This window comes from Paroedura picta, chromosome 4 (assembly GCF_049243985.1).
Source record: "Paroedura picta isolate Pp20150507F chromosome 4, Ppicta_v3.0, whole genome shotgun sequence".
Classification (NCBI taxonomy): Eukaryota; Metazoa; Chordata; class Lepidosauria; order Squamata; family Gekkonidae; genus Paroedura; species Paroedura picta.
Window position 1 is genome coordinate 99264478 of NC_135372.1, and position 14208 is coordinate 99278685.

At 44.2% G+C, this 14208-nt stretch overlaps 1 protein-coding gene across 7 annotated transcripts in view; it reads left to right on the plus strand.

Moving 5' to 3' along the window:
• The window catches only part of ATP2B4 (ATPase plasma membrane Ca2+ transporting 4), a 193577-nt gene that overhangs the window by 141178 nt on the left and 38191 nt on the right, over positions 1–14208 (plus strand). For 5 of the 7 annotated variants that reach the window (XR_013230447.1, XM_077334619.1, XM_077334616.1 and 2 more), the window contains exons 7-11: positions 714–749; positions 3081–3242; positions 5585–5799; positions 7772–8014; positions 11330–11571. Coding sequence is in view for 6 of the 7 variants with exons in the window: in XM_077334619.1 (XP_077190734.1) it covers positions 714–749; positions 3081–3242; positions 5585–5799; positions 7772–8014; positions 11330–11571 (898 nt within the window). In the remaining variant the exon portion in view is untranslated. The remainder of the gene's footprint in view (positions 1–713; positions 750–3080; positions 3243–5584; positions 5800–7771; positions 8015–11329; positions 11572–14208) is intronic. The other 2 variants (XM_077334617.1, XM_077334615.1) reach the window with 1 other exon arrangement.

The following is a 14208-nucleotide window of genomic DNA, read 5'->3' on the forward strand; positions in this document are numbered from 1 at the left end:
AAAGTGAATCTGCATTTAATTGCCTCCTTCTGTTTGCGCTGTGTGTGAAACTGCCCTGTGCAGACAGGTTGATGCAGTGTGTAACTCTCAAAGTAACATCTAGAACTCAACATCCAGATCGCCATAGGGAAATGGAAGCAGTTTGAGGAAGAATTTTGAAGGTTCTTCTCATTTGGAGCATAGTTCAAGCAGCCTTGGGCTCCAAGTAACAAAGAAGTTCCAGAACATTAGAGTGATCCTGGTTTTTTTAACCATATTAATTTAGGGAGGCTCACCATGACAGACTTTGAGAAGCTCTACATTTGAACCTCTGCTTGGAAGCTGAGTCTCAAAGAGTGATCCCCCAGTACATGTGACATTTGTGGCAATGCTGGGAGCAGGCCTAAAATTTTATCTTGGCCCCTCCACTACACTTCAGTCCAAAGAACATAGTTCTGTTCATTCAAATCCTCTGTCACAGCAGAGTGAGGGCCAAGAGCTGGAAAGTGGGGAATGGCACCGGCATTAAGTAGAGAGGAATGCTGAAATTCTGCAGCCCTGTTGCAGTGATACTCAGCCCAAATGGCAGCTGTGTCATACAGAGCTTTCATCCCATGTCTGGCAACCTGCCCAAGAGAGCACTGAGCCCCCCACCCCCTCCCCACACCAGCAGGGCCATCGATGTCTAGAACCGTGTGCTCAGTGCTCCACCCTTTCTCTCTTTGTCTGAACAGGTAAAAAACCAGGAGTCCCTGAAAATCGCAACAAAGGTAACCAGCCTCTCCATCCTTTGAACCAGCACCACACTAACTACTGAGCATTCCTCCTTCCTTCTTCCCATGAGTCTGTGCTCTTTGTCGCTATGGCGGGAATCTCGCCTTGTTGTTCTAGAAGAGGGTGTAATGATTACCACAGTGCTAGCCCCTCACCTTGCTCTTACTGCCAGCCTCTGCTAATTTAGGATTACATTTTTCCTACATTGGCTTCTTAAATGTACATTTCTTTATGTAGAAAAGGCACATGTCAAAAAACACAGGATTAAAAACAAAAATGGGAGGCTTAGAGGGCCCTAAAAGGGTTCTCTTGCCCCACTGTGAAATCCACAGGGCTACTTATTCTGTGTGCACCATCATATTTCAGTTTTGTGTGACTGAACTAGTTGCATACATGTCAGAAGGTCACACAGGCTGGTGTTTTCCCTATTCCCCCATCCTCACTTCTGAACTTTTTATCAGACCCCTCCCGTGGGTCCAGCATGTGTAGTCATTACACTCTGTTCTTCTCATGGCCTTTTGAATCAAAGTGAATGTCTATTCTCTGATATGTTTCACCCCCTGTTCTTTCCAGGCTATGGTGAAGAAGCCCATTTCTGCACCTGTCTGTTCTCCCTCCCACACCTTCACCTTTTTCTCTTTCTCTTCCTTTTCTTAGCAGTTTTGAGTTTTCCCTCCTGACCTGAACTCCTGGGTTATTTTGGCATTGACTTTTCACCCTGTCATGTCCTTAAGACCTAACCGTGCAGATCAGTTACAAAGCAGCCATACATTCTCCTGAGCTCGCTCCCCATTCAGAAGAGTTGACATCTCACGTTTGCTTCTAATGAGAGATCTGTTTCCAGTCTGTGTACAAAATACTTCTCTGTGCTTGTAAATGATCAATAGACAAGAGATGAAAAGAAGTGCATCGCACAGGAGCCTGCAGCTTGTAGGGTGGGAGCTAGTGGTGGCTTTGTTTTAAAAGGGACTAAATCCTCACCTCTGGCAGCTGACATAGCTTGCTGTGGTTTTGCTGATATGCACCAGTTGAGACTCCACCTTTGGTACTTTATAGTGTCCCAAAGACATTATGGGCTGGATCACAAAGTCTGGGAGAAAAGACCTAACAGATTTACTTCATTAATTGACTCCATTGGTGGGTTGGCCCTTAACCATGCCAGGACATTTCCCAGTGCCCTTGAAAACTGGTATTGACTAAGAGCAAACCAATCTGAGCCTCTGCAGTGCTGGTAGTACTGCAGGGGCTAGTCAGTTCAGCCTCATTGCTAGCAGCAAGGGGCAGCAGAGGCTCAAGCATCACTTGCTGGTTCTGCCAGTGGCTGAATGAAAGCAGAGTGTCCTTTGGCATGCTGCCCAGCTCAGCTTCCTCCTGGGCCATACGAACATCGCCACCCACCCCGGTTGATAGTCCTCATCCACTCATAATTAACCTTACCCATTTCTAACCCCACAAATGTTTTTTGTTTTTACCTTGAGGAGCACTAATGCCATTACAGTGATGTCATTACAGGGCAAAAGGATCTAACGCAGCACAGAATTCCCAGTTTAGATAAAAACTGGTTTTGAATCTCATTGCCTCAAATAGTGAGGTCACAGTGTAAAATAAAAACTAACTTATTTGGTTGGTTTTTCTTTTTAAGCCACAGTTCCTCTAGATATACTTGTAAGCATCCGAGCTCTTAAGCCAATCCAGAGGCACCATAAAGAAGTATTCTCCCTGTCAGTCTAAGAGATGCATTAACCACATTGTGCTTGCTGGGATGTTGGAACAGTCAGTACTGACTTTGACTGAGGAGCAGAATGCTACCTTTATGGCAAGGAGGTCTGAGTATAGACGTTGTTCCCAAGCTAGGTTTTACACCCTCCCACTTGTTGTCTCAGTGAGGTAAGTACTGACAACTCAGTCTTGCAGAAATGCTAATGGAGAAGATGCCTTGCACAGGGACATGCAGCTGGTCAGCAGCAGAGCCAGGAAATAGATCCCCAGAGCTGTGGCCCCTGTGCCTTCTAGCAAGGCAGTCCTTCCTTCCAGCTGTAGTCCACAGAACCGTTGTGTTTGCCTTGGGGGGGGGGGGGTCAAGGGGATTCTCAAGAGCTGGTTCCTTCATCTGTGCCAGGGGGATGTGGAGCAGGACTCCCTGGACGGTCTAGGTTTCCATGTTGCCAAGTGTCTGTGTGTGCTGTTGGGGTTCCTGTGCACTGGATTTTCTCTTTCTCTCTCCACCATCCTTCCTTTTCTCTCTGTTGCGTCTGAAGTTTTGTTTTTGTTTTGTTTTGGGCTCTGCTTCCCATTCACTGTCCCTGTTTGTTTCGCCCTGGATCCAGCAAAAACTCAAGATGGTGTGGCCCTGGAGATCCAGCCTCTGAAAAGCCAAGAGGGGGTGGAAAACGAAGAGAAGGAGAAGAAGAAAGTGAAGGTCCCAAAGAAGGAGAAGTCTGTACTGCAAGGGAAGCTCACCCGCTTGGCAGTTCAGATTGGAAAAGCAGGTGAGCATGTTCTGGGAGTGGCTTAGCAGCTTTCTACAAGGTCTACTCCAAATTAATTAAATGCTTTCTTCTTAAAACAGAATTTTTGCATGGTAAAAGAAAACAGATCCTCACCAGGGTTACAAAACCTAGATACATATCCAGTGAAGATTCCCAGTGCTCAGATCTAACTTAGGGCTCCTGGCATGCCTTTCTGTCTTAATGATGGAAAAGACTATTGATCCACTACTTTCAGTCTGATTCGTAGCAGTTTTCATAGTCTCAAGCAGAAAAAGATCTTCCCTGCAACCTGAAGTCCTTTACACTGGAGAAGCCAGGGCCTGAGACTGGGACCTTCTTCATAAGTACAGTTGAATCCTGCTATTCTTCCCAAATCTTGGAGCTGTGTCTTTGGCCCTAGAATCATAGAGTTAGAAGGAACCTCCAGGGTCATCCAGTCCAACCCCCTGCACAATTTAGGAATTCACAACAACCTGCCTACCCACAGTGACCTCAATTTCATGCCCAAATGATCCCCCCACACCACAAACCTTCAGAATCCAGCCTGGCCTGGAGGGGATTCACCTCCCATTTCACAGTGGTGATCAGCAATTCCCTGGGTATGCAAGGAAGGTCCACAAGACACAAACACTGGTACATCCCTTCCTGCCCACCCACTCATAATCTGCCTAAATTCATAAAATCCGTAGACAGGAAAAAGGTAGTTTTCAAGCTAGCGATGGCAAAAACATTATTCAAACAATATGGTAGCATCACCTTGTGTAATCTGGACATTATATTGTTAATATAGCCAAAAATCCCATTTGCCTTTTTAGCTAGTTCACATTGCTGACTCACTCATGTTCAGTGTATGGTCTACTAAGACCCCCAGATCCTTTTCATGTGCACTACTACTAAGACAAGTCTCACCCATCCTATAGTGATTATCTTCATAACAATCCCATAAAGTAAGGTAGACTAAGCTTTACACACAATATCATCCTAAAGAGTGGCCCTTTTATGTCCAGTGAAGTACACAGGCTTGGGGCCTTACTGCTGTGTAGGCTGATTCCTGGCAAAGTGGAGATTTTGCCCCGTCACAGTCTCACTGGTACAGCGCATGGCTTTTATGTTCCCTATCCAGCCACTCATCATCTTCAGTTGAGGGACCAGAAGTAGCAGCAGGATTAAGGAAGACTTCTATCTGAAATCCTAGAGAGCAGCAGCCAGTCAGAATAGCTAACACTGGATTAGAAGGACACAGTATAAGTCTGCTTGCATTTAGAAGGAGGGGGGCCTGTTCCTCTCTCTGAATGCACCTTCCTTCATCGTGTACCCACAACAGGACGCTCTCATGATGTATGGTCCTCAATGAAGTCTCTTATTTTAATGATTAACTACATGTAGAGGGTTGCAGCAAAGCCACAGTGGCCTTTTAAAAATATTTAGGGGAAAGCCACTTTGGAGCAATGGAGTATGGACAAGGGGCTTACAGCTCTCTCCCTTCCTATCACTTTTCCCAATTCCCAATTCCTCCCTTGTGCAAAATACCTTTTCTTTTCCAGAAAGCAAGCCTGTTTTGTTTTGGTTACATGCATTTGCACAGAGTGTGTAATTAAGTTCTTAAGCCATTCTTGGGAGACCAAAGGTGCCCACCTTAAATTCACGAATAGCTCTTAGGAACTTTCCACCGCTACCCCATCACTGGAATACAGCTAACATAAATCACTGAAAAGTAGTGTGAACTAGTGGCATATATAATTGATATAAAATTGCACTTTGGGTAATCTCAGAGAATCTTGGCAGGTGAATCATCTTGCTGTGGTATTTTTCATACTGTCACACCAAATTAAAATGGCAGCCACTATACTCCAGTTGATCAAAGTGACCAAGAGTCACCCTCCCTGGGCCATTGAAGCTTACTACTTGCCAGCCTCTGGCCTTGGAAACCTCTTTCATTGGGGCTTTAAAAATAACAACTCAAGGACATTATTTGTTTTGTTTGTGGTTGTGCTGTTTGCTCCTAAAGCAGAATCAGAAGTAAAGTTTTGATTTCTCTGTACGTCAGACAGGGTGAGCTGTTATAGTGAATGTTCAAACTCTGATGACCCAATCCAAGTAATTGCCTAGTAAGCCGTCATGTGGTCTTCACGTTCTGAGGTACTTTTGCCAGGCAGTCATTGAGTAAGGAGGTGCTGTTCTCTAACCAGTGCTTGACTACACTTTCCCTCTTCCTGCAGGGCCCACTAAAGCCAAACTCATTCCTACAGCCTTCCTTCTAGTTGTGGCTGGACTGCAGCCTTAGGATATGCTGGAAACTTGTTCAATCTCACCTTGCTATTTTTTCCTCTCTTCCTGCTCAGGACTGATCATGTCAGCCATCACCGTCATTATCCTGGTGCTGTATTTTGTGATTGACACCTTTGGGATTCAGGGCAAGAGCTGGACGGCGGACTGCACCCCTATCTACATCCAATATTTTGTCAAGTTCTTCATCATTGGTGTCACCGTGCTAGTAGTGGCTGTGCCAGAGGGCTTGCCCTTGGCAGTCACCATCTCTTTGGCTTACTCTGTGAAGGTGAGAAGGTATATACTGCCAGGGCATGGAAGAGTAGGCTGGGGGCTTTCTGTGGGATTTCTTTGTTTTCTTTCAGACCAGATTTGTCATTATTAAGTGAGGGAACAGAGTAAATGCCATTGTCTTTTGGAGTTAACAAAAGTACTTTTGTATGTATGTCTTTTATTTTATTTGCTAGAGGGAAATGGAGAAGGAGCTTTAACAAGCTTCAGGGACTTAGGCAAATTGTGAGTACAGGGGCAGGAAGGGATGCACCAGTGTTTGTCTCTTGTGGACCTTCCTTGCATACCCAGGAAATTGCTGATCACCACTGTGGGATGGTAGCTGAATTTCCTTCAGGCCAGGCTAGATTCTGGAGATTTTTTGGAAGGAGATCACTTGGGCATGAAATTGGGGTCACTGTGGGTAAGCAGGTAGTTTTGAGTTCTTGCATTGTGCAGAGGGTTGAACTAGATAACCTTGGAGTTCCCTTTCAACTCTATGATTCTATGACTTTTCTGGAGAGTGGTTAAGTCAAGTGTGGATTCCAGTCAAGTCTGGATTCCTTCAAACCAACCAACTGCTGCCCAGTCTCGCATTTGCTATTTCTGGGTATAGTGGTTGAATGGGTGGTTGCTGAATAGCTAAAGAGTTTTTTGGATGAAACACCGTCTTTTGATTCTTTCCAGTCTGGCTTCCAACCTAGCCATGGGGTAGAGACAGATCTGGTTGCCCTCATGGATAGGAGACAACTGGATCTAGGCAGCTCAGCAATGATGTTCTTATTAGATCTTTCAGCAATGTTTGACACTGTCAATCATGGGCTGCTTGCCCAATGCCTAGCCAACTTGAGAATATGGGGCTCAGCCCCTAAACGGCTGCAATCCTTTTTCACAGGTTAGGGAGAGAGGGTAGCACTGGGGAGAAGATCTCCCAGTGGCATACCCTGATATGTGGGGTTCCATGGGGAGCTATCCTCTCCACAATGTTATTTAACATCTATATGTGCCCCCTTACCCAGTTGGACCAGTTTCAGACTGGGTTGTCATCTGGATGCAGATCATACCCAGCTATATTTGTTGATAAGTGGCCATCCATCCACACTCCCATATTTGTTGGTCAGTTCCCTGGAGGCCATGTTTGATTGGCTCAAGCCATCAATCTTGATGGAGTCCAGCTAACAACTTCAGCAATTGTCAAGAGCCTGGGTGTGAGAAAGAGCCTTTTCAGCCCTGTCCCTGGCATGGTGGAACACTCACTCTAGGGAGATCAGGGCACTGTGAGGCCTTGGACAGTTCCACAGGGCCTACAAGACAGAGCTGTTCCACCAGGCCTAGAGTTGAGGCCTAAAACAGTATCAAAATCCTGGGCACCCTGTTCGAAACACCAGCAAAATTGATATCGGAATCTGAATTCTAGATCTACATCAACACTCCTGCCATAAAAATTGAGGTGGCTATGGAATTAATTAAGGGATCTATTATGGATTTTAATGTTATAATGTTTTATTGAATGATTTTATTGTTAACAATGTTATTACTTACCCTGAGCCTCAGGGGAGAGTCAGATTATAATTAAATGCTTTAGTATGGTTAGGGCTGATCCTGCGTTGAGCAGGGGGTTGGACTAGATGTCCTGTATGGCCCCTTCCAACTCTATGATTCTATGATTCTAAACATTATTATTACTACTACTAATACTGAAACCAGAACATTGACCTCAGAATTCAAAAACGGCCAGCCTCTACCTAAAATACTGAAAGTTCTAATATGTTATTTAGTGCGAATTCTAAATCTCTACAATGTAGCGAGATTAGGTTTTTACATTTTTGATGCTGTATTGAAGACTAAAATACATTTCCTGAGAGAAAAGATTTGCAGGGAAGTCTGGGCCTTTGCTCACTCTTTGGGGGTATCTCATGTTCACTAACTGGTCTGCGCTTGTGGCACTAAGGCTCTCTGAGTACTCCAACTGATTTCTGTGTCTCCCACAGAAAATGATGAAAGATAACAATTTGGTTAGGCATCTGGATGCTTGTGAAACCATGGGCAACGCTACTGCTATCTGCTCAGACAAGACCGGAACTCTCACCATGAACCGTATGACTGTGGTGCAGGCCTATGTGGGTGACACCCACTACCGACAGATCCCTGACCCTGAAGCCATCCTGCCTAAGATCCTAGACATCATTGTCAATGGTGTTGCAGTCAACTCAGCTTATACTTCCAAAATCCTGGTGAGTCCTAGTTTACCTCATTGCAAAGGAGGCTTCCTCTTGCAACCATTTCTGTAATCTGTCAGGGAACATGGCTTCTACAGGTCCATTTGCACACTGTTCAGACTGTTGTCCTGTGCTGAAGAACGTGGTCACATGTGCTGTTTTTCACCATGTATTTAAGGGCATTGTGCAAGCCAGGTATTGCAAACCTAGCCCTAGATATGATTTGTGTGATCTTTTCACCTATTTTGGGCAAATTGTGTAAATCTGGCCTCTGCACAAATGTACATGCATGGGGATTGCCAATCTGACTCAATGCTGTATGCATAAAGCCAAAATACAGTGGAACGGTGTTGGAAAATGCTGAGCACAAAATACAAACAAGCACTGTCAAATATCAAAGCAGTTCTGTTTGTCGCACAATCACAACAATACAAAATTATCAGTGCTCAAAATGCCTCACATTACACACACTTGGGGTCTCTAATTGTATCCTCAAAGTCCTGAGTGCTGAAATATTTTAAGTGTACAGTGCATCCAACAGTTTGAAAAGTAGGCAGGCGGAGTCATTTGGAAGAAAACCAAAAGGCACTAAATCTTCTAATTCAACTCTTGTGTTTTCATGTAACTGTTCCCCCTTTATATCATTGTGCTCCACAGGCAGACAAGGACCCAGTGCATTCTTGTTTCGTAGAAGCTTTTTCCAATGTCTTTTTTGCAGTGTTTTCAAATGCCTCAACAGAGGATGATCTAAGATAAGAAAGTCATCAGTGGCAATTCCCAATGTGTCACCTGATGCTTCAGTGCTATATGCATGCAGTAGAGAAAAACGCATATGCTTACTCCTTCTATCCCCAAACAACCCTAATTGCTGAAAAAATGAAAGGCCACAATAGATTTTAAGATGCAAGCATAGACCTTCGGTCCTGTGTATTTATTTGTTTGTTTAAATCAAATTTTTGATTTGCACCTTTATACCAGATTGATCTATGTGTTGGGAGAAAATAGTACAAAATGAATAGCACAAGTGTGTTTCCTATATATGTGTGTATGCTGGAAACCTGACGTGTGCATAGTCCACAGTTGAAAATATGCAACACCTTTCATAAAATGGGCACTTTGGCTACTTAGACTCAGAAATAGTAAAGTATAATGTGAAGTGAATCTCAAACTGTATAACATTTAAGTCTCCCCAACTCCCCTGTGAGATGGAGAAGTGCTAACCAGGTGGCTTCTCTGATCTGAGGCTGACAAGGAGGGGGCTGAGTCCCAGTCCATTTGTGATCAGAAGGGCCCTCACACAATCTGACAGGTGAGGAAAATCTGCTAATATCCCCTTTTCACAGATGGATACTGAAGTCTAAAAAGATTAAGAGTTTAGACTTTTGAAAGATAAAAATAACTCCTCTCTAGCTAAACTGCTTTGGATTTTTTAAAAGTTAAATTGTAATTTTGTTGGCCATGGGGTGGAGACAGCGCTTGTCACCCTGATGGTCAGCCAACTGGACCGAAGCGGGTCAGCACTGCTAGTACTACTAGGTCAGCTGCATTTGACACAGTTGATCATGAGCTCTTAGCTCACCACTTCACTGACACCGGGATACGGGGGAGAGCCCTCAAATGGCTGATTTTCTTCCTCCGGAGTCACGGACAGAGGGTAGAAATAGGAGAGGGAGTATTGAACTGTGACCAGTTCACATGTGAAGTCCCACAAGGAGCAGTCCTCTCTCCTATCTTATTTAACATCTTCATGTGCACTCTTGCACAGCTGGAGCGGAGGTTTGGGCTGGATTGCCATCAATATGCAGATGACACCCAGCTCTTCCTCCTGATGGATGACCACTCTGACTCTCCCCCAACATTCTTAGCTCAAGCAGAGTCATCTGAAGCTCAACCCTTGAAAGACAGAGGTCCTGTGGCTGGGTAAGAAGGGACCAAGCAAGGAAGCATGCTTGCCCAGCCTGGATGGAGAGCAACTAGCAGTAGCCCATTCTGCCAGAAACTTGGGTGTGATCCTCAATGCCTCCCACTCCATGGAGGCACAAGTCCCGAATGTAGTGTGGCAGGCCTTCTACCACCTATGCCAAGCTACTAGCGCCCTACTTGACCCCAGAACACCTAGCCACAGTGATCCATGCAGCAGTCACCTTTAGACTGGATTTCTGCAACTCGCTCTACGCAGGCCTACCTTTATCTTTGATCCAGAAACTACAATTGGTTCAGAATGCCGCAGCCAGGATCCTCACAAATACACCATGGAGATCCTACATCCAGGTGGTACTCCAAGAACTCAACTGGCTCCCAATTGAATTCTGGATTAGGCTTAAGGTTCTGTTTATTATCTCTAAGGCCATACGCAGTCTGGGCCCAGTGTACCTGAGAGACCATCTTTGGGCCTATACCCCCAAAAGAGCACCATGCTCTGCCACCGCCAACTGGCTAGTAATCCCTGGCCCCAAAGAAGTACATTGGACCTCAGCAAGGGCCAGAGCCTACTCTGTACTGGCCCCCACCTGGTGGGATGAGCTCCCTGAAGAGATCAGGTCCCTGACCGAACTCCCAGAATTCTACAGGGCCTGCAAAAGGGAGTTCCTCCACAAGGCATTCGACTGAGGTTAATCCAATCTATAAACATCCGGCGATCCCTCTCAAGTCATACCCTCCATAATCTGAATGTTTCTGGCCTCCCTAGGGGTTCTGTTATAGTCCTTCTTTTAAAATTGTTCAACGAGTTAACTATGGTAACCTGTTAAACATATATTCACTGTTAGAATTGTTATTGATATATTGTTGTGACTGTTATTAATGTATGATGTTCTATGTATTCTGCAATGTTGCCAAGTAAACCGCCCTGGGTCGTATCCGAGGGCAGTATAAAAATCTAGGTAGGTAGGTAGACAGACAGACAGACACACAGACAGATAGATTTTTACCTTTAAAATTCTACTCAATAGCAATACTCAAACATCCAAAGGTTTGTCATAACATTTCATGATTATGACATTTTTGTCCTGCCTTTCATCCAAGGAACTCAGGGCAGAAGATGTTCCTCTGTTTCCCCCACCCCCACCCCTGAATCTTGTCATTGAAGCATCTCTGTGGAGTAAGTTAGGCTAAGATGGAACTGTGGCCCAAGAAACCTGATGACTTAGCAGAGATTCGAGTCTTGTCTCTCTGGTCCAAGCTCTGTGTTCTGTCCACTGTTCTATGATGGCTGTCAGTGCTGTTGCCTTCATCTTTATTTATTTATTTTGCTGATTGGTCATTAATTCTGTGAAGTGGTCATAGCTGATTTGTGTAATTTACCACTTATTTTTCATTCTGGAAATTCAGCCACCAGAAAAAGAAGGGGGCCTCCCACGCCAAGTTGGAAACAAGACAGAATGTGCACTTTTGGGCTTTGTTCTGGACTTGAAACAGGATTATCAAGCAGTCCGCAATGAGGTGCCTGAGGAAAAACTCTACAAGGTCTACACCTTCAATTCAGTCCGCAAATCTATGAGTACAGTGCTGAAGAACCCCGATGGAGGCTTCCGCATGTACAGCAAAGGAGCCTCCGAGATCATCTTGCGCAAGTAACATCTCCCATAATACACTACCTTTAATATGTGTGTCTGTTTTTCCTTGCACGTCCTATGACTCCTGGTGGTCTATGAAATTTTCCAGGAATCAAAGAATGGGGAACTGTATTGTAAATGAGAGGAGAATCTTCATTAGAAATGGAAAATCTGTTGTGTTAAGAACATTTAAAATGGGGTATCTGAAAGAACCTCTAGCATCTGCAGAAATGTGGTTGCTTTCCCTGGAGAGCTGATTTCCAGCATCATCTGTTTGCTTGTGTTTTAACCTCCCCCCCCCCCCAATCTGAAGAAGATAGGCAAATTCTTTCAGCTCAGTTGAAAAACAGTCAAAATTGCAAGGAGGTTCAGAGTGATGAGAGTTGCTATGCTGTAGGGTTTATTGTCTGTGGGCATCTCTGCACTAGCAGGAGGTGTGGTCAAGGACCAAAAGCAATGCTAAATTTTTTAATTATTTATTTTACAGAAATTATATCTGGCCTTTCTGCCCTCACAAGGACCACCAAGGCAGATAACAAATTAAAACCTACATGATAAAATGGTATTTTAAAATGATTAAAACCAGCCCCCCAAACACACATCATTAAAATGATTAAAACATAGATACAATATAACACAAAGTCATAAAACAGCAAGTAAAACAATGATCAGGAAGGAGGGATCACTGAGGAAACACCAAACGAAATAAAAAAGTCTTCATCCAGTAGGCAGAAGATGACAAAAGAAGGGGATAGACCAGTCTCCTTGAGGACAGAGTTTTAGCCTGCCTGCCTAACCTCAGAAGGCAAAGGTACCCAAAGTAGTTGTAGTCGGGCAGGTTCATGGCGGAAATACAAAACTGAGGGGCTTTTCGCACGCCTTCAAAATCGCACAATGGTTGCCAATTGAAAACGCTACTGATTTGCCGTTATGCACAACATCGTTGACAATCTGCCACACACCTGAAACCGATCCGCAAAAAGCGCTTCCTTGTAGCGCTTTCAGGGAAATCCCGAAAAGTGGATTCACCCTCCGGAAAGCGATACACTCCTGCAACCAATCTGCAACACTAGCGAAAAAGACCTGTGTGTTAACATTGTTGCAGTTTCTACAAAGTCCCTCCCCCTGGCTCTCTCCTCTGATCTTCCGGCGAAGCGATCGCCATTTTTTTTTTGTCCGAGCGAGCGGGGATAAACGCACCAGCGAACCTCTTTCTGTTTAGAGGCTTCCCCGGCTTCAGTCCCTCCCCAGAGTCACTAAGCACAAACAACACTTTGGACACAAACAACAGAGAAGCCCGTTTGCTGATGTATTTTCCCTTTATTTTTTACACGAAAATCGGGCCCGTGAGAGGGGGGGGTTTCACTCGGAGGGAGCGTGGCAACGATCAAACGACAGCTCAAACACACCGGGCAGCTGGATGGGTCTCTCCGTTGCAACAAATCAACACAGATTCGTTGCAATGGGTCTGTTTTTTTTTTAACTTTCTTAAAGGGAAAGGGGCTGTTTGGGAGCATGCTAACGGCTGCCCATTGGCTGCTTGACGGCCAGGGGCGGGACGAGCTTGGCAAGAGCGCTTCCTTTCTAGCGATTTTTGCCGAGACCGGAAGCCTGTGGGAAACGCTACAAAATGCAACTGGATTCCACTACAAAGGCAGGTATGCATAACGACGAATTCCACTATTTTAAATGGCGATTTTTCATTCAGCAACCAATTTGCTACAAAGATCCCGGTGCGGAAAGCCCCTGAGTATCACTTCCAGGAAGGTGCCTTTAATATTGTACTTCCCTGAATCCAATGGTAAAAGGAGCAGAAGTCTCTCTTGAAGAACAAGATCAACTCAGGTGTTACAGAAAAATAAAGCTTCTTTGTAGTCAGTCTTTTATGGTTATCTTTTGATTCAACTGGTAAAACCAAAACAGGTCCCGGGTGTACAATATCCCACGTTCCTTCTATTGCTTCCTCAGTGGCTTATACTTAATTATCAAACATAAAGTCAGTAAATATCATATAATTCAACCAAACATCAAGTTCAAATTTAAACAAAGAATATCAGATGTAAATTCCCACATTCATGACTTTTAGTGAGTTTCAATTCTATTCACTCTTATCTCCTTTCTTCTAAAACAACAATAAAACAATCATATATTTCCATATCCCATCTTGCTTCTGTTTTAATAATATAAGTTTCTAATTCAACTGGTAAAGTCAATTTCCATAAAATTTATTTATTTATTGGATTTTTATACTGCCCTCCCATACAGCTCACCTTATAATATACTTTGGCCAACTGCTCTCTGTAAATGGAGGATCCATTAAAAACTCTCTTGCTGGGCCCTCATCAATAACTAACTGAAACCTGAATAAGTATTGTTTGACCACAAGCCCCATAAACGACAAGTATAGACAATTTACAAAGCAATTAAAGGGCCAGTTTAGAGGAATCATGATAAATCCCAATTAGTATTCAAACCCTGGGACCATTTATTCAATTGCTCTATTCCAAAGAAGCGCACATCTCCGGGGCTATGCCATGGAGATCAAAGTTATTCATAAGTGGGGCATCCTTGACTGAAAGCCGTAAGCAGGACAAGTGCTTGCACACTCTAGCTTATAAATGTTTGGATGATATACCTACATATATAAGTTAACAT